At 35.9% G+C, this 20,264-nt stretch overlaps 1 protein-coding gene across 2 annotated transcripts in view; it reads right to left on the bottom strand.

The window, feature by feature from the left end:
* ESF1 (ESF1 nucleolar pre-rRNA processing protein homolog) overlaps window positions 1-20,264 on the bottom strand; it is a 65,676-nt gene that overhangs the window by 9,029 nt on the left and 36,383 nt on the right. For both annotated transcript variants that reach the window (XM_084887627.1, XM_084887628.1), the window contains exons 10-11: window positions 4,548-4,669; window positions 1,635-1,722 (exon numbers count right to left, since the gene is read on the bottom strand). In XM_084887627.1, the coding sequence (XP_084743753.1) occupies window positions 1,635-1,722; window positions 4,548-4,669 (210 nt within the window). The remainder of the gene's footprint in view (window positions 1-1,634; window positions 1,723-4,547; window positions 4,670-20,264) is intronic.

The following is a 20,264-nucleotide window of genomic DNA, read 5'->3' as shown; positions in this document are numbered from 1 at the left end:
AAGTAAGCAAATTTTATCTATACTTTCACTTGGAACTTCTGACAATAACTTTAGAAAAAGTTTATTCACAATTGAAACGTGCTGATTCCAAGAAATAAGCTATTCCAAGCCATCAAACCATTTAACTTTCTCTTTGAATCCTGAACTGAGTTCTGCAATCAGACCAGATTTCACATGCCAAATGAAGCACTTTGGAATGAGAACAAGGAAACTATAATACTTTGCATTTCTCCATATAATAAACTTGGTTTCCTGAAATCAGAGGATAAGACTAAAATCCATCATCATCTAGAAATGACCGCTCAGGTATGATAAAAAGCAGAACATGCTAAGTTTCCATTTCCCTTTCCAATTCCTAAGAATCTCACATCCTATAATAGACTTTATTCATTTTGATCTCCTTTTCAATAAAATGTCAGTGCTAAAAGGCTGTAACAACCAGGAAATAATTTTGAGCAATTTTGACTTTCCTGTTGAGAACTATTCTGGCCCAGTAGTCACAAGGGACAAGAAACAGGAAAACATAAAATCCTCCTCTTTACAATGCCAGCTTGGGGTTGTTCCAGAAGCAAGCCTTTGGGGTTCATGTGTGTGGTATTCAGATCAGGGCAAAGCAAAATGCATGAGAGGGAATGGAAAATGCTTATAGTGGTCTCTGCACTGACTTGTCCAACTCTGGCCTGAACCTTACCGCACACATTTATACATACCAAAAAGGTAAGAATAAAAGCATTTAGAAAAGAATGAGTGGTGCATATGCAATGGAAATAAGACTCAGTAGATATAGGAAATCAAATACCAGATAGTTTAGGGCAGTGGTCGGCAAACCGCGGCTCGTGAGCCGTATGTGGTTCTTTGGTCCCTTGAGTGTTCTAACGCCACTTCTTCAAAACAGACTCGCCCAGGCCGAAAACTGACTTCTTCGCATGGGCCACGAAGTTTCAATCACACTGTATGTACACACCCACATGTGGTATTTTGTGGAAGAGCCACACTCAAGGGGTCAAAGAACTGCATGTGGCTCACGAGCCAAGGTTTGCCGACCACTGGTTTAGGGAATTCAAAAAAAAAGGGGAGGAAGTTGCTTTTTAGTTATAATGAAGCAGGATAAATGCAAAAAGATTATGAAACACAGATGTTTTTGTATACCAGAAAAATTTTCACATAAACGGTGTAAATATTTTAAATTTATAAACATATCCACTGAACAAATTTATTTCATACTTTCAATTCTTCATAGCCTTTGCAAAGAGGCCTAGAGTGGATGCGTTATAAAAAAAAAAAAAGCAGTGAAAGCACACAAAAAGATGACTATTCCATTTTCTTTCAGTCTTTTATAGTCAACTTGTCTATAAGGATATTTCCCAGAAAAGATTCCCCAGTAAACTGTTAAATTAATCATGTTACCCAAAACCTCCTGCAATGACATTACTCTTTGCATGTACAGGGAGCAGGCCAACTCTTTTTAATCTGGTCAATGGTTATGTCCTACAAGACAGACCTACTTATAAGGCCCTAAGAGAGGTATACAAATACTAGAAATTTTAAAAGAATGGGTAACTTATATTGTTTCAACCAATGTTACCTTTTTTCTTTAAATTCTAATTGAAAACTGTAAATGTGTGCTGGCTTACCAATTTTTTTAACTTCTTCAGCAAAGTATGGGTCATTCATATCAACATCAGAAGGAAGTTCATCTTCACTGGACTCTTCAGCAAGAGCCTAAGGTTGAATGTAAAACACATACAGTTTATTACAAGGACCAGCATATATATTATATATGAAGAATTCATATATATATATCTGAACGCATAATAATCTGGCCACTCAGTGTATATCCTCCTATATAATAAAAGGCTAAGATGCAAACTGTCCCCTCAATCAGGAGTTCAACCAGCAGGCAGGCCGGCCAACTGCCCATGTCCCCACCCCTTGGCCAGTTTGGCCGGACCCCACCCATGCACGAATTTATGAACTGGGCCTCTAATATATATACATTGAGTGGCCAGATTACTATGAGTTCAGAGATTATAATAATCTGGCCACTTAGTGTACATGTGAAGGAAAATAATACGTTTTCTTTCAAATCACATTTAAATTAAAATAATTTAATTAAACCAGTTAATTAGTTGTTCAGTTTATAAAGTATGAGTTATTCTTTTGTTTGTTCAACAAGTATTTGTGGAACACTTAATAAATGCAGGAAACTATGTAAGGCAATGGGGAGAAATGAAAGTTATCAGATACATGGTTTATGTCTTCAAAAATTTTACAATCTATTAATAGAAATTAGACACAAATAGACATATACATCAGTAGTAATAATTCAAGATAGGAAATGCAAAAAGAGACAAAAATAAAATGATACAGACATTAAAAGGAGGGAAATATTTTCAGATGGCTAGTCAGTAAAGACAGGTGGCCTTCTCTCTCAGAAAATTGAGAAATAGCAGTGTGCTATTAATAGTATGAAGTAGTACATTGTGGGTTATCTTTTAAAAATATATATATTTTATTGATTTTTTACAGAGAGGAAGGGAGAAGGATAGAGAGTTAGAAACATCAATGAGAAAAGAAACATGGATTAGCTGCTTCCTGCACACCCCCTACTGGGTATGTGCCTGCAACCAAGGTACATGCCCTTGACCGGAATCAAACCTGGGACCCTTCAGTCCACAGGCCGATGCTCTATCCACTGAGCCAAACAGATAGGGCTATCTTCTAAATTATTATTTAAAATACTTTATATGTTGGTTAATTAAAAATAATGATTATTTTGAAAATTCAAATAAATGTAAAGTAGTAATAGTCGTCCCTGTTTGTTTGTATCAACCAAATTTCAAAAAATATCTTTTTAAATCCACAATCTACCTCTAAAAACTCTTGGCCTATTTTTAAGCAAATCTTTTAGTTAAATTTCTGCTAATCAAATGTGAATAGGCTATCTACTGAATTAGCATGTTTAATTAAAAATTCAAGTCTATAAAATAAATAGAACATATGGGAACTAAGACCAGACTTGAGTTTATTCCCAGGAATTTAAAACATGAGTTTAACAGAAGTATTTAGAATGTACATTGCTAAGCATCATCCTGCACGCGGAAGAAGACCCAGCAAGCCCAAACACATTCATTATGATATTAATATCTTTTTAAGAACTGGGCATCTAAAGTTTTTTCACTAAAATATTATAAGATTCAGCAATAATATGTTTCTAACAAAGATTATGGAATATCTAACTTCATATCTATTCATGTATAACTGTTTTTTTTAGATTTAAACTATACTTACTATCAACCATGGCACATAAACATATTCATTCCTTCAATAATCATTTCTCAATATCAAAATTAAAGTCACAGAGCAGAAAAAACTGTTACTTGAAAATATTTCTTGAAACCCTTGTACATATGGAGAACCTGTGGAGTTGGAAGGGATCTGCTGGTATCACCAAGTACAGAGCATGGAGTATGGAACAAACTGGGTATATTTTTAATATTATTGGTAAAATGTGTCCAGTCTTAGTCTAATGAAGGGAAGGTGCCTAGCAAATGAAAATCAAAGTTATAATTTATTTTATATAAATAAAATCAAATAGCTGCTAAAGGTCTCAGAAAAAAGGAACTATTTTACCAACCCTATAGAGACCCACTTGTAAGTCTTCCAATAAACTGATGGCTTAATGAGTTGTGAAATTATTCTGCCTACTTAGTTTAAAGAAAGTTCTAGGGAAGGAGAGGTAGCATACCAATAATGGGGTAGGGGTCTTACTCCTTTCCCTAGCCATTTCCAGAAATACTGACAATAGGAGTACAAAAATCACTGTACTCCATTGTATCATTCAATTCTGTAGCTATCTTTATATGCACTGGAAGTCACAGCTTCACAAAAGTACGAGAGAGAGAACACATGTAGTAGAGAGACACTGGAGTGAGAGAGCTGGATTTTGGGCTCAGACACATCACTTAATTTTGTACAACTGTAAAACATCAGGGACAGACCAGAACTAATCATTTAAGATCCCTCAAGTTATAAAAGTATGTGATTAGAGATACCATCTTAAGAAAATGACTTTACTGCTAGAATGCTGCACTTGTTGACAAGAGTATTTTTAGTGGCAAAACCCTTAAGTGGTCTCTGCTATCACTAAGAAGCTAGCTCTGCAATGACTTAATGACAACTTTTATATGCATATATCCTCAAGTAAAGAAGTCTATATGTACCTCTCTTCCTCAAAAACAAGAGAGAATCAAGCTGCTTTATATCCAGACATGAACTAAACGCAAAATTTTAGAGTACAGCGGCTGTAGATTAAAGTGGCTCTGGTTTTTTTTTTTTTTTTTTTTACCAGACATTGTATAACATTATGTAGCCTCACAGAAAACAAACTATTGGATTTTCCTTTTCGTCTTTCTTAAAACTGCAATGGTAACAAGGCCTACTCCAGTTGAGTGGTTACACTGTGTGATAATAGGTGCTAAGCACCTGGTACTGTTTCATACATGGTTGTTGTTCAATAAGTATTTGGCCATAATTATCTTTGATACCTTCTGTTTCTTTTTCAGTCTTTTTTTCTCCTTCTTCTTCTCTAAAAATTGTTCCCAAGGGGTCAGTTTATCTTTTCCTTCCAATTTGTTTTTGACCATCTCTTCTGCACTTTCTTTAAGACCTAAGGAAAAACATAAAAAGTTATATTTAAGATGTAATTTACAAAAAATGGTAATTTATACATATTTAATGGAGTAATAATGTAAAATGCAAAAGTGAATTTTACAATACTATAAGATCACAAAATAATGTAGGATTGACTTATATCAAAGTATTTCCTACCGGTAGTAGCAAACAACAATAAACCTAACCAAACCAAAATAAATAAACAAACCCATCAACTTAATATATGATCAAGCCACTGAAGAAAATCCTTTATTTAGCCTCAAATTTCATTTCTCTATACTAATTGCTTTGAGATTCTAGTAATCCTGGAACAGGTCATCAACAAAAGCTGATTAGTAAGGCAACCCCTGTTGCAATACCCCAGGAAGAAAGCATTCTCATAATCACTCCTCAGGCACTCTGTGAGGCCACATCTTTAAGATTAAAAGGACCACTAAGTTCACATTCCACTTTGTATGGTTTAACTCTTTCAATGTTGAATGTTGTTATTTGCTCTTATATTTCATTAGACTCTAAAGGTCTTTGTTTCTTGTAGCTCCTGAATGTTTCTAGGTGGCTTATGTAATAGCTGGAGTGCATGAGAAAGTTAAGGGAAAAAAAAAAAGTCCCAAAGCTGATAATATCAGTCCATGGAGACCCTCATTATTGTTTGTCAAAGTACAGAAAATATGACCACTGTGTGGTCCCCTTTAATAATAAAGATGTTTATTTTACTTTGTAGTATTTCTTTGGAGGTCATTGTTGGGCTTGGGGAAGAAGAGGTTTCATATTTATATGATACAAAATTCCTTTAAAAAACAATAATAAAATGATTCAAAATGCTGACATGGTCGATCCAGATAATTTTCCCAGATATACATTTTAAATTCTAAGACAAATGAAAACAATCTTAAAGATATAATAATTCCCATTTTTCCTGAGATTGAGAGTTCAGTAACTTGCCTAAGAACATGCAGCTAAGAAGCTAAACAGATGAAATGTGAATACCTGATTATCCTAAATACCATTACCAGATACATCTGGAAAGCTGGTTTGACTTAGAATAAAGAAATGGATAGCCCATGAGTAAAATCTAAAGCTTTGGGCCTCAGGTTTGTCACCTGCAAAATGAGGTTGGTCTAGAACACAAGCATGCAACTGCCCCTCCCAAATACAACATTTTCTCCCCTCAAAGAACATATCTGGTAGAAATTCAAATATATACAACTAAAAGTAGTGCTTTGAATCTTGAGCCCCGAAGGGAAGCATAAAACAAGTATAACAGATGATCTCTATGGTCCCTTTCATAGCTTTTAAACCCTGATTTAATCTCCAAATTTCTATGACTTAGAAAAGTATTATATTCTATGTATACTCAAAGTTATATAGATTTGTTTTTATGACATACTGCTGGTATGATCTCTGATTCATTGAATGACAAATCAGAAACATAATTCTCTATTTTAAAATGCTGCTTATAAGAAAAACACAATTCCCTTTACTGAGCAGATTTTAGGAGAAATGTGAAGTGTATAAAACCATGTCGAGATCTCTGATTGAATCAAGAGTTACACAGCACCTAGGTCCAAATCTTTGACTGAATCAAGAGATACACAACACCCAGGAAATATAAACTGGGATCTGCATTTGACAGAAAGCAGCAAATCCTTACAAAATAAGTTGATTTCAAATAACAAAATGAAATAACATATATTATGCCAAAAGACATAAGCGAGTTTCACATTCTAAATGTACAGTATTATATTATTACGTATGTTTAAATAATAGTCTTTAAGGTATTCTAGTACTGTATAATTTCCAAAATTAAGGTTTTATTACTCCAAAATATTAAGTATTATGCTTAGATATTTTTTCAACAAATGCATTCTGTGATTATAATCATGCATCGCATAATAACAAGGATACTTTCTGAGAATTCACGTTGGGCAGTTTTGTTGTGTGAACATTGTAGAATGCCCTTACACAAACCTCTATACTAATTGCTTACACAAACCTGGATGGTATAGCCTACTCACACCTAGGCTTATTGTATAGCTTATTGCTCCTAGGCTACAAACCTGTAGAGCATGTTATTGAACTGAATACTGTAGGCAACTATAACACAATGATAAGTATTTGTGTATCTCAACATATCTAAACATAGAAAATCCTATATAATAAAAGCCTAATATGCTAAGTGTCCGACCGTTTGGCTGTTCAGCCGCTTGGCCAGTCACTATGATGTGCACTGACCACCAGGGGGCAGACACTCTGACCAGTAGGTTAGCTTGCTGCTGGTGTCCAGCTGATCGGGACTGGGTGAGATGGGCCAGAGCCCTCCTGCAGTCCCTTCCCAGCCCAACTGTGCACTGGTGGGGTCCCTCAGCCTGGCCTGTGCCCTCTCGCAATCCAGGAATCCTCAGGGGATGTCAGAGAGCCGGTTTCAACCCAATCTCCACAGGCCAGGCCGAGGGACCCCACCAGTGCACGATTCCGTGCACTGGGTCTCTAGTATGGTATAAAATAAACATGTGGTATAAAAAAATTAAAAATAGTACATATAGGCCTCGGAAGTTGTTTTGGTGAGCCAATGAGTGAGTGGTAAGTGAATGTGAAGGGTGAGGACAATACTATACAACAGTGATTTTTCAACTATGGCACACTGGTGTGCCATAAGAATTTTTAAAACATGCATACCTATCTATTCCATCAGGGGCACTGACCTCTTTTCCCTTAAGAGTGTCAAATAAAAAAGTGACAAGAGCTGACACAACAACAGCTGTCCAGTGTGAATGAATCAAAATTATACCTATTTTTTGCCAGATTGACAAAAAATGTATTTTTGGTGTGCTGCAGAAATTTATTAATTAGTTTATGTGTGCCATGAGATGAAAAAGTTTGAAAATTACTGCTATATATTATAGAACTGTAGACTTTATAAATACTGTGCACTTAGGGTACATTACATTTACTAAAAAATCTTTTGCTTCACTAATAAATTAACGTTAGCTTACTGTAACATTTTTACTTTATAAACTTAAAAATATCTTTTTAATCCTCACCCGTGAATATGTTTTCATTGATTTTAGAGAGAAAGAGAGAGGGAGGAAGGAAGGGAGGGAAACATGGATGTGAGAGAGAAACATGTATCTGTTGCCGTCCATCTGTGCCCTGACCAGAATTAACTCCACAAGTTAATCGAACCTGCAACCTTCTGGTGTGCAAGATGATGCTCCAACCCACTGAGCCAGCAGGTCAGGGCATTAAATTTTTTATTTTTTTATTTTTTACTTTGACTCTTTTGTAATAACATTTATTTTAAAACATAAAAACACTATACAGCTACACAAAAATATTTTCTTTCTTAATATCCTTATTCTATAAGCTTTTTTTCTATTTTTAAAGCTTTTAATTTTAATTTTATTATTATATTTTTTAAAATATATTTTATTGATTTTTACAGAGAGGAAGGGAGAAAGATAGCTAGAAACGTCGATGAGAGAGAAACATCGACCAGCTGCCTCCTGCACACCCCGCACCGGGGATGTGCCCGCAACCAAGGTACATGCCCCTGACCGGAATCGAACCCGGACCTTTCAGTCCGCAGACCGATGCTCTACCACTGAGCCAAACCGGTTTCGGCTAAAGCTTTTAATTTTTAAAAACTTTTAAGTTTTGTTGTTGTTAATAACTAAAACACAAATACACATAGGCCTACATAGCATCAGAATCACCAATATCATTGTCTTTCAAACCTCCACATCTTATTCTACTGGAAAATCTTTTGGGACAATAACAGGCATGGAGCTGTTTTGGCTTTTCTTGGGACATAACTTGAGAATTTGATAAAAGCTGTGTAATCCTTCCCTGAAACAATGTGCTGAAAAAACTTGCATATTATGTTCAGGAGTTTATAGATACCCAATGTGCATCTATATGTAAGGATACAAGGGCCTCAGGTAAAGAACATTTATAGGGGCTGTTAGAGGTCTAAGGGAAGATGGGAGGTCATGTTCAACAACTTCAAAACTGATCAACACAGACATTTGTAGGTTTTACATCAGGGTTATTCATTTCAGCATTATCATTTAGGACCAGATACATTCTCTGTTGTAAAGGATAATCCTGTGCAATATAGAATTTTTTAACAATATCTCTGGCCTACCGGCTAGAAGCCTGTCGCCCCAGTTGTGAAAATACAAATTGTCTCCAGACATTAGCACATGTACCCTTGGGGGACAAAATCACCCCTCATTGAGAACCACTGTTCTAGACAATTATTAGAAGACATTTCTGAAAACAAAGACTATTTCATTATTTGTATTATAAACGATATTGGGTTCTTTTGGTAGTATTTGATTATATAATGTCTTTTCCACTTTAGAAGTTTCATCTGAGTATGCTTTTCCTTCCAACTAGACCAAAGGCAACTTAAGTCACCTTCTTTTGTATTCCATAATATTTAGGACAGTGCCAGACACAGACTAAGTACTTAAGCACTTAACTGATTTGTCTTGAAGGAAGGATTCTTATTTCAAGCCAACTGTTTGATCTTTGATGTTTCGAACATGTTCTCTCCAACAGAAAATGAATCAAAACTTTAACATCTAAATAAATGGCCTTTATCCCAAAGCAATTCATGTGGTTTTTAAAGGTCCTTTAGCTCTAGAATAATTCATGAAATATTTATTCCCAGGAAATATTTTATATTTTTCTGGCATTTAGTTTGTTTACAACAATAAATAGCATCTTCAGTTAAATGCTGTCTGTATTATTTTTTGCTGGGCTTTCACATAATACACCAATAGAATAGAATGACAAATGCATTGCCATGGATTAACAGCCCCATGATAACTTAAAAATGCTTTGTTCTCATCGTCATTATGAGGTCATTTAAATCTCTTGCCACAGATCACAGTTGTTTATGTTCTAAATTTTCAAAAATATGCCCATCCCAGAAGCCTCTTGGCATACACACAAGAACATTCTTCAGAGAGTTTTAGCTTCATCTGAGAGCAGCCACTATGTGAATGAAAAACAACTATGCTTTAAGTTTTTCACAGATTTGTTTAAAAAAAATTTTAATGTATACTCACGGACTGCCAGATTAGTTAAAAATAGCATCAATAATCTTACAAATAAGGGGTAAAAAGACTCTTTCAAAGCCAACCATGAACACAGATGACACAATTATGACAATAATAATTTAAGTGCAATCCATTCAGAATTATTTTGGTAATTTGCATATATAGAAAAATTCTGTAGAATATCCTTTGAAAATAAACTAAAATAAGAATATACATTTCTCTTGACTCTACTTATTTGAAATATTCAAAAGGTCTTCAAGGGGCAGGACAAGAATGACTTCCAAATAGCATAATAGGTTTTGGTTATAAAAAACAAAACACACGCTTTAGGATTTCTGATACAGGCTGAAACTGGACCTTATATTTTACGAAGACATAGTATCCAGAGAATATTTACAAACACAGCTCAAACTTTACTTACGATGATATGTTTAAATCAGACAATATATATTAACACTCAGTTCCAAAAGTAGCTTTTGAAATGTAACTAACTGCTACCACCCAAACTCCCAACTTGGATAGAATTCACTCTGGGTAGAAGAGAAAACTATCAATCATGCCCTGAGGAAAACTGGCATCAAAGGCATCCCTTCAAAATGGCCAGTTACCCCCAACGGTCAGGGAGATGGAAAAGCATATCTATTTATATAATTAACAAAGGTCACAGGGATAATAGGTCCATATGAGTAATGAGGATTTTTATCAGTGGCGTGTTTGTTTGTTTTTTTCCCCCCTCCCTCCATGGTAATCAAGTGATTACGCATGCAGGGTTATCATTAAAGCATACTGAATAAGCTTTTACTCTGTACCATTTTTCACAGTTGGAACTTTATATTTATTTGTGTGATTTTTAAGAATTATTATTATTAATGGCTATCTTTCTTACTAGGTTGCAAGCTCCATGAGGGTAGAGGCCATAGCTTTTCCCCACACCAAAGGCAACTAGTGTCTAGTGGAGGACCTGATATATTAAATGTCTGTTGAATGAAAGTGAAAATGAAAGTATAGCCAAAACGGGTTTGGCTCAGTGGATAGAGTGCCAGCCTGCGGACTGAAAGGTCCCGGGTTCGATTCCGGTCAAGGGCATATCCCTGGTAGGGGATGTGCAGAAGGCATCTGGTGTTTCTCTTTCATCGATGTTTCTAGCTCTCTATCCCTCTTCCCTTCCTCTTTTAAAAAAAAATGAAAGCATAAATTCTTCAAATTTGTTCCCAAGCTCATGGACAGGGAGCAATAATGCACGAAATTTAAAAGTAAAGTAACAACTAGCCTTGAGAACAATAGTAAACAGCAAAAAATTACTAATAAGGCAGAACCAACATATGTCATTTGTATGCAGGTAATACTGTTATATATCTACTACATGGAACCAACACAGACAGTTATAATACAAATAATAAGGTTAACAGGGTATCAGCACCCTAGTTTGAGAAATGGTACTCATATAGCATTCAATTAAGTATCCAGAGAAGATGCTATATGCTGAATGAATAAATGTAAATGCTTTAGTTGTTGCCTAAAAGCTATTTCAATATGTAGGAACTGTATAACATTTATCTATAATTTCACCTTATCATACTCAAACTTCTTCTAAATCTCCTTTTATTCTCCTTAAAATGATGCCTTCCATTTGCAAGTACATAGAGGGTCCTCAAATATTATTTTACTCAATATACATTTTGTTACAAGATTCGTGAGATGACATATAGGACTTAACTCTTGTATATATAAATTAGCCTATGAAAAAATTTATTTTCATTATACATTGTTTCACTTAAAGTCACAAAACCTATCAAAGACACTAACTGCAATTCAAGTTGTCCCTGCTTCTTAGAATCAAATATTCTTAAAAAGCTGACTTTAAGTACAAAACATTTGGGCCCTATTAGGGAATCATTGTTTCCTGTATTTATCTGTAACTTTATTTGTATGTTTTCTTTGCCTTTCAAGTAGTTTGTTATCACAATGTACATAATATCAAGCTGTCCTAATACTAACAGAAGAAAATTCTGACCAGGTCTGATGAAGCCATTCTATTTAATTTATGGCAAACTGGACTGGAGAACTACTTGTTCTGTTATTTTTCACACATAACGTTTACAGACAAGGTAGAAAATATATGAAAACTTTTAAGTGAATGGCTAAGAAATAAGAAGAAAAGAGGAATTTTTAAGAGTCCAGCCACAACAAGAAAGCTCAGATAGAAATGTGAAACTAGCTCAGAGCAGGAAGTTTCCCCTGGGGCACACACTAAACTGCTATAGGAGAGTATAGATCTGGGTTTTAATGGGCTGCTAGCCTAGGAGCAGGAGACAATGTTGAGCCACATCATGGTGGAATGTCCCATCAGAGACCATGACTACAAAGCCAAGATCCTAAAGGGTGCCTTCAAGTGGGTACTGCTCCTCCTCGGACAACTCAGAGGGAATAATGTCTGTTTGGGCTTCAGCTATGGGCAGAACAAGGAAAGTAAAAATACATCCCTCCCCACTCCAGAGAATTTATAAGTACAAGCACACAAATCCATGGGTTTGTGGCTGGAATTCTCACTATCTGTATGGGCCAAAACACCCCAATCCAAAAATTTGGTTTCAATTGGTTTTGGATTGGAAATGCCCTTAGGCACCTGGCAAATACTCTATAAAAGAGGCACTTTTGACCCAGGCCTTAAAGAATTCCCATAGGTAAAGATCCAAGAACAATGAGATCACAATCAAAATTCAATATGAACCAGAGTAAGCAGAAACAAAATAATATAAGTCAGACTTATAAAGACTATAGATTCTGGAATTATTCAGATACAGAATATAAAATCAGCACATTAAAAAAACAAAAGAGGAAATAAAAAAATAAGATTATGAAAAGTATGAGACAGACTTGGGGGGGAAGGGGAAGAACTTTCTGAAGTAAAAAACATAACTGAAATTACAGGCAATGACCAAGTTAACAACAGACTATAATGAGGTAAAGAAAAAAAGTTAATGCACTGAAAGACAGAACTGAAGAAATTACCCATTATGCTACATAAATTCAAAGGTATGGAAAATATGAGTTATCACATGGAGAATGAGAAGGTACCACACATATAAAACAGGATTTCCAGAAGGAGCAAGTAGAGAAGATGAAGAAAAGGTAGTATTTTACGAGAAAATGCTGAGATGTTTTCAAAACTGATAAAAGATACTCATCTTTAGTACCCAGTTAATTCTAAGCAGTATAAAAACATTAAGCAAAAAATGACCTAGATACATCATAGTGAGACTCAGAACAGTAAACTATTTTAAGATGTAGGAACAAAAGGCAGCCCTGAGGAGCAAGGCTAACCCCTTCCTGAAAGGGCCCAAGAGTGAGCCCGTGGGGCCTGGGACTCACGTAGTGTGTTCGTAGTGTGTTCGTTAGTTACCTGGCTTCCTCACTTGTAACTCTGTCAACAGGAGTCAAGGGGAAGTCTCTAGTGCTCACCTTAAACTTGATCCTCCCCAGGAAGGGGTTAAGAAGGGAACTGGCTTGGCACATCCATGGCACCAGCAGATACCCTTCCCTCCCTAATCCTCAGCATTAACAGCCTCACCATTAAAATCTGCCTGGAACCCACCAGGAATAATCTCTCTGTGCCTTTTATCCCTATTTATTTTGGTCACCACAAAAAGCCTCTAATCATCAAGTTCCCCCTAATGTTCTAATTCTCTGAAGTTAATGGCATATCCACTCTTTTGCCACCACCTCTCTTCCCTCTTTAATTCTCTACTGCTAAATTCTCTGGAATTCACAATACATCATCAGTAAAAACCCAATTATATAATTCTGAATATTATGTTCTTGCTCTAAGTGAAACCCAGCTCTCTCCTGAGGATATATAGCTCTTTCAAATTTTTTTGTTGTTGCTAGTGGTAGCGATGTTTGTTTGTTTTCCACAGAGTCCTCATATAAACTGGCCCAGAGTGCAGATAGGAATGTGTGTGTATCATTACCGCTCTTCAGTTTTAAGAAGTGTGGTACTAATAGGGGTAAGGGCATACAACAAGAATAGGACCACAGTTCTTTAAAGATGATTCACCTTATTAAACTACAGATAAGAGGTTTTCTTATAGACCCTGGGCCCACATCAGCTCCTGCAGTGTGCCTATGGAATGCTGACCATTCTCCAATCCCAGGAACTGGGTTTTAACATCACTGAAAATTAACTACAGTACCTTGTTATTGGATTTCAAGATCCTGGAAGATACACAGACCATGGACCCTGCGGCCATTACCTTGCCCTCTCCTCATCCCACTTCCCCCTTGCACGTAAGCCTTTCTTCCTTAGACATATACTGTATAACCAGCTGGCTAGTAGGGGAATATTAGAGCAGAATTTACAGGATGACCTGATGTTCTCTCCATACTACCAGCATTATTGGAATAAACATTCATATATGATTCAACCTTTTTTGGTCTCTGCTTAATTTGGCTCAAGTAGTGATAGACGCTAGGACCCCTTTTGTGCTCAGGGACAGACAATTAGACTAAAGAGAGCCAAGCAACAGATCCATGCAGTTTTGAAACTTTGGTACATGACAGAGTTGACATGCCAGATTATTGGGAGAAAGGATATTCAATAAATGGAACAGAATATAAAAAATTTTCCATGTAGAAGATGAAATTGGAATCCCTTATATAATATTTTTAAAAAATCAACTCCTGCCAAAACCGGTTTGGCTTAGTGGATAGAGCGTCGGTCTGAGGACTGAAAGGTCTCAGGTTCAATTCCGGTCAAGGGCATGTACATTGGCTGTGGGCACATCCTCAGTAGAGGGTGTGCAAGAGGCATCTGGTTGATGTTTGTCTCTCATTGACATTTCTAGCTCTCTATCCCTCTCCCTTCCTCTCTATGAAAAATCAATAAAATATATTTTTTTTAAAAATCAACTCCTGATGGATCAAGGATTTAAATGTCAAAAACCTTAAACCATTCTACCTTTAATAGAAAAGGTATTAATTATTAAAAAAAAAAGATTATTTGATAATATTAAAATCAAGAACATTTTTCATTAGACAACACGTCCAAGAAACTGTGTGTGTGTGTGTGTGTGTGTGTGTGTGTGTGTGTGGTTACATATACAATAGAAGAGAAGACAAGCTAGCCTATAAAAGACAAAAGAGTTGTATCAAAGATAAATAAAGAATTCCTAAAAATCAGTGGAAAAAGAACAAATAATGTAACAGAAAAATGGCCAAAAGATAGATATCTGAGTATTTTACTGAGGAGGAAACATTAGGGCCAATATATATATATATATATATATATATATATATATATATACACACACACACACACACACACACACACACACACACACACACATATATGAAGAGATGTTTTAACTCATTAGTGATAACAGAAATGAAATCAAGTGCTGCTTGTGGGAATATAAACTGATACCATCATACTGGAGAAGAATTTAGTTTTCATCTTGTAAAGCTGAACATTCACATACCCTATGACCCAGCAATTACACACTTGATAAATACCCAGAAATACTGAAACACATACCAGAAGATGTACAGAAATGTTCATAGTAGCATAAATCACCATAGTAAACACTAAAGAACATCCCAGATGTGTATCCAACAATATGCATATACAAACTGTGGTATACAGCAGTCAAATGAATGAGCTAGATACAAAAAATACAGATAAATCTCAGCAATAAGATGTTGAATGAAAAAAAAATCAATCCCAAATGATTTTAAAATACCTAATATAATATAATCCATCCATTTAAAGTATACAACTCAACGGATTTTAGTACATTTAGATGTGTAAACATCACCAAAGTCTATTTTTAGAATATTTTCTTTTTTTAAAGCATATTTTTATTGATTCCAGAAAGAAAGGGAGAGAGAAAGAGAGATAGAAACATCAACAATGAGAGAGAATCACTGATCGGCCACCCTCTGCATAACCCCTACTGGGGATCAAGCTCGCAACCCAGGCATATGCCCTTGACCAGAATCGAACCTGGGATCCTTTAGTCCACAGGCTGACACTCTATCCACTGACCCAAATCGGCTAGGGCCATTTTTAGAACATTTTCATCTTTTCATAAAGAAACCTTATTTCCCCAACAGGATAGTCCAAAACATACCTCCTTCCTACAACTACCAACCTATTTCCTGTTTCTATAGATTTTCCTGTTCTGGATATTTTATATAAAAAATGTGGTCTTAGTGACTGGCTTCTTAAACTTAGTACAATATCTTCAAGGTTCATCCACTTTGTAGCATATATCAGTACTTTATTCTCTTTTTAATGAAACTATACTTTTTAAAAATACTATAAATGAGATGAAAATATATACAGTAGGCCCAGCTGGTATTGCTCAATGCTTGAGGATTGAACCATGAACCAGGAGGGCATGGTATGATTCCTGGTCAGAGCACATGCCCAGGTTGAGGGCTTGACCCCCAATACAGGGGTACAGGAGGCAGTCAGTCAATGATTCTTATCATTGGCATTTCTATCCCTCTCTCCCTCTCCCTTTCTCTTTCTGATATCAATAAAAAACGGATTTTTAAAACTAGAAATTTAATATAAGACTATGTTATCCACAATGGCAAAACATCAGAAAGAGCCTAAAATATTAGGGGAGTGACTCATAACTTATAAAAATTCTTTGCTCCTGTGTGCCACAGTCCTGCCTGGTCTGCTGGAAGACAGGGGACTGGGGGCCACAGTGGGAGGGGCCGGATAGGAGGTGCAAATGAGGGCCAAGACCCACCCCTGTGCCCACCGCAGCTTCGCAGCCCATAGTTCCTTTCAATTCGTGCACTGAGCCCCTAGTCTGATTATAAAGATTATTTAAAAACATGTAAAAATAAATATGAGAAATAAAACCAAAAAGGAGAATGAAAAATAGGGATATAATATAATCAACTGTGTACCTGTTGAGAATGTGTAAAAAGAATGTTTTATATAGCTAAAACATAAAAGCAGCCTATCAATGGCTGGGTTGATAAGCAAAATATGGCATATAAACAATGGAATATTATTCAGCCTGAAAAGGAAATTCTGATGTGCTATAACATGGATGAACTTTGAGGACATTTTGCTAACTGAAATAAGCCAGTCACCAAAAGACACTGTATGATTCCACTTACATGAGGTACAAAATTATAGAGAGAAAGAAGAATGGAGGTTGCAATGGGCTGGGGGAATGGAAAATGAAGTTATTATTTAATGGATACAGAGATTCAGTTTTGCAAAGATGAAAAGAATTCTAGAGACGGATGGATGGTGGTGATGGTTGTCTAACAATATGAATATACTGAATACTGTACACTAAAAATGGTAAATTTTAGGTGTATGTTAATACAATGAAAAAATTTAGGGGAAAAATGAGATTATAAGACTTTCCAGTTTGGGAAAAAAACAACAGCAATAATGAAACTGCTAAAAGTTAAGTAGGCTGAGTGAATTGTGTCACAATAACATATGGAACAAGTGTGAGAAAAATGACAGTTTGCTAGTCAGGCAGTTAGTATATAGAATAATGACACGGAACAACCTCAAATAGAATAGGCAAAATTTCTGCTTTAAAGACAAAAGAATTCACAACTTCAAACAAATCAGCATAGCTGTGGGCTGTGGGAAACAATACATGAAACAATCTCTCTTCTTGAACTGACTTCAGGCAGATTGTAAATCTAAGGCAAAGTAAAAAAAGCACTACTGTCTGGAAATAGTGGCAACAGATGCAAACAATACAACTGATGTGATACATGTGCAGAGAAGGCAGGACAGGACAATGTGAACAGAATCATCCTAGAAGCTTCAATCTGGAATCTCTTATGATTTACATATTTAATTTGGATCCTAAAACAGCAGAACAATTAACCTGAAACTTCCTAAGTATGGAAGTGTTAAGACTTTTTGAAACTACTACTAATATAAAGATATCCTATTTTTTCTTTAGATCTTTAAAAAAAAAAATGGCTTCTTGGAAAAACTTGTTTTAAATGAAATCTTAGTATCAATGAGAGAATATAATATTTAAAATAATCCAGAAAATTCTGAAATTTACTGGCACTGAGAAAATGTGCTAGCAGTGTTTTTTGATAACCCTAGCTGCTTCCAGTATTTTAGTACACATTCCACAAGTGATTAAAAAATTTTTTTTTCATACTAAATTTCAACTTGCTACATTACGAAGTCCTTATAGTTAACATGTTTACAGAGGATTCAAGGAAAGAGTGCAAACCTAAGTTTTAAAATTCTAGCCACTAAATTAGCTGTATATAAATTATGATAGGGCATTGTAAACTGGTTTCCTCCCTATCACCAAATTGCAAATCCTTCTAGATTATTTCAAGTTCAGGTTTTCCATTTAATGCTTTTCTCTACATTCAACTCAAAATTTTAAACATCTGGTTATTTTAAAAGTTCTAACCAAAAAAACATTTTTGTGAATATATTTCAAATAATGGATACATTGGCAATAAATGGAAATAGAGATATAGCCAAAAGTAAATAGTGAACAGGTTTTGAGATGTTTGACATTAAAATGTTTAAAACTGGGCTGCCTAGGAAAATGAATGCACAACTGATTCAAAAATATTTTATTTCTGAATACAATGGCCACAGATACTTGTCTGTGTTTAAGCTTCTCAATGAGACACTGGACAGAGAAATGGAGAAGGAATAAAGGAAGGAAAAGGATGGACAAAGGATAAGAGCAGACACCAGATTAAAAATAGAATTACAATTGTAAAGAGTGGAGAAAAAAGGAAGAAAGTAGAGCAAGGAAGAGCTTCACCCCCACTTCCTGCCTCAACAAGTGGAAGCCAAGAAAGCACTCCTCTTGCAGAGATAAGAAACCTCGATTCCAGAACTCCTTTGAATGAGTAAGTATCCACAACACTGGGTGTTGCTGACAAGATCTCTCCAAAGACCATCAGTACCAATTTCATTATACCCTTTATCCATATTTAAATGTGTCACCAGAAGAAGTCTGCAACTTCCAAATCATCCTTTCTCCTAAAAAATACTGAACATTTCCCACCCTTCCTCAACAATGAAACTTTTCTACACATTAATCAGTCATAAGCAGTCATTAGCAGCCATTAACAAAACCCCCTATATCCATTTGCCTGCTAATCTGAGTCTCACTGGAACCTGGTTCTCCTCTGGGGACACTGCTTCTCCTGTACCCCTTTAAGGTGGTGAATTTTTCTTTCCTATAATCTGTCCTTCTTGCTACTCATCGCCAACCCCAGTTCACTTGTTTGCCCTCCTCCCCAAAGTCTGCAACTTTGAACATCATGTAGAAAACTATACTACCTTCAATCCCTCTTTATTGCAGATAGCTTTTACTGAAGTGCTAAGCTTTGGGTCATTGCTTGCTCTCTCTAATACTAACCTGTCATAATTCTTGGTGATTTCAATAGCCACACAGATGACCCTTCTAACACTCTGTGCCTCACAGTTCCCTGACTTATTTTATTCTACACTCATCTCATTCTCAGAAACTCACTCTTGGAATCATAAATAGAACATGCCATTACGAAAAATTGCAAACTCACCATTATCTTAATTTGTATTCTACTCTTCCACTACTATCTCCAATCTTTCTATTTTATTCTCTTTCACATACCAAGGCTAACAATTCTAGGGATCTACAATCCATCAATCCTCTCACTTACCCCCATCCCTCGCCCTCAGCATAACCTCATTTCCCTCCTAACCCAACACAGATACGATAGTCCATCATTACAATCACTCCTTCGTCCTGAACTCCCTTGTCCCTCTCTTGCTTGGTCATACTTGGTTGACAAAACTTCTAAGTCTGGCTTAATTCAATTCTCTCCTTACTCCATGCTTGTACTATCCCAGCAATGTGGCTAAATAAAAAATAATTACGTTGATTCATCTTACTTTACATGACCATGAATTTCAAGTGCACCCTTATTGCTCTTCAGCAATACTATTAAATTTCCCCCTTTGCCATTCTCTTAGACAATTATCTCACCTACTTTTTTCAAACCTTTTCCTCCTACTTTATCTCTACTCTCAGCTGATGACCTTACTTCCTATTTCACTAAGAAAATACAAGTAAGAGTAACACAAGCTCTCACCATTGCCCTCTGTGACCACATTACCTACCTTCTCTTATGTTACAATGGATGAAATGTCCATGCACAACTAACTGAAGGCCAATTCCTCCACCTGTGCGAAAATATTTCAACTCTTTTTGTCTACTTCAGAATGCAGTTCTCTGCATCATTTCCTGCCCTGTATCTGGTGGATCATTTCCAGAAGCATACAGCATGCCACTATTTTTCCCATATTGAAGAAAAATGCTCTCTTGATCTCACTTTCCTCTCCAGCTTCCTTCCTATTCGTCTGTGATCCATTATAGAAAAACTCAAGATCTGTCAATCTATGTGTCTACAATAACTTAAAAAGAGTAGAAAGAAAGCTCCATTAGTTAGATGTTGGAGACCTGGTGTAAGCTGACATGGCCTTTGCACCCAAAGGGACTAGCA

The sequence above is a fragment of the Pipistrellus hanaki genome, assembly GCF_964339955.1.
Source record: "Pipistrellus hanaki genome assembly, chromosome: 6".
Lineage (NCBI taxonomy): Eukaryota > Metazoa > Chordata > Mammalia > Chiroptera > Vespertilionidae > Pipistrellus > Pipistrellus hanaki.
Note: the sequence above shows the minus strand (reverse complement) of the source record. Positions and strands in the feature narration are given on the sequence as shown.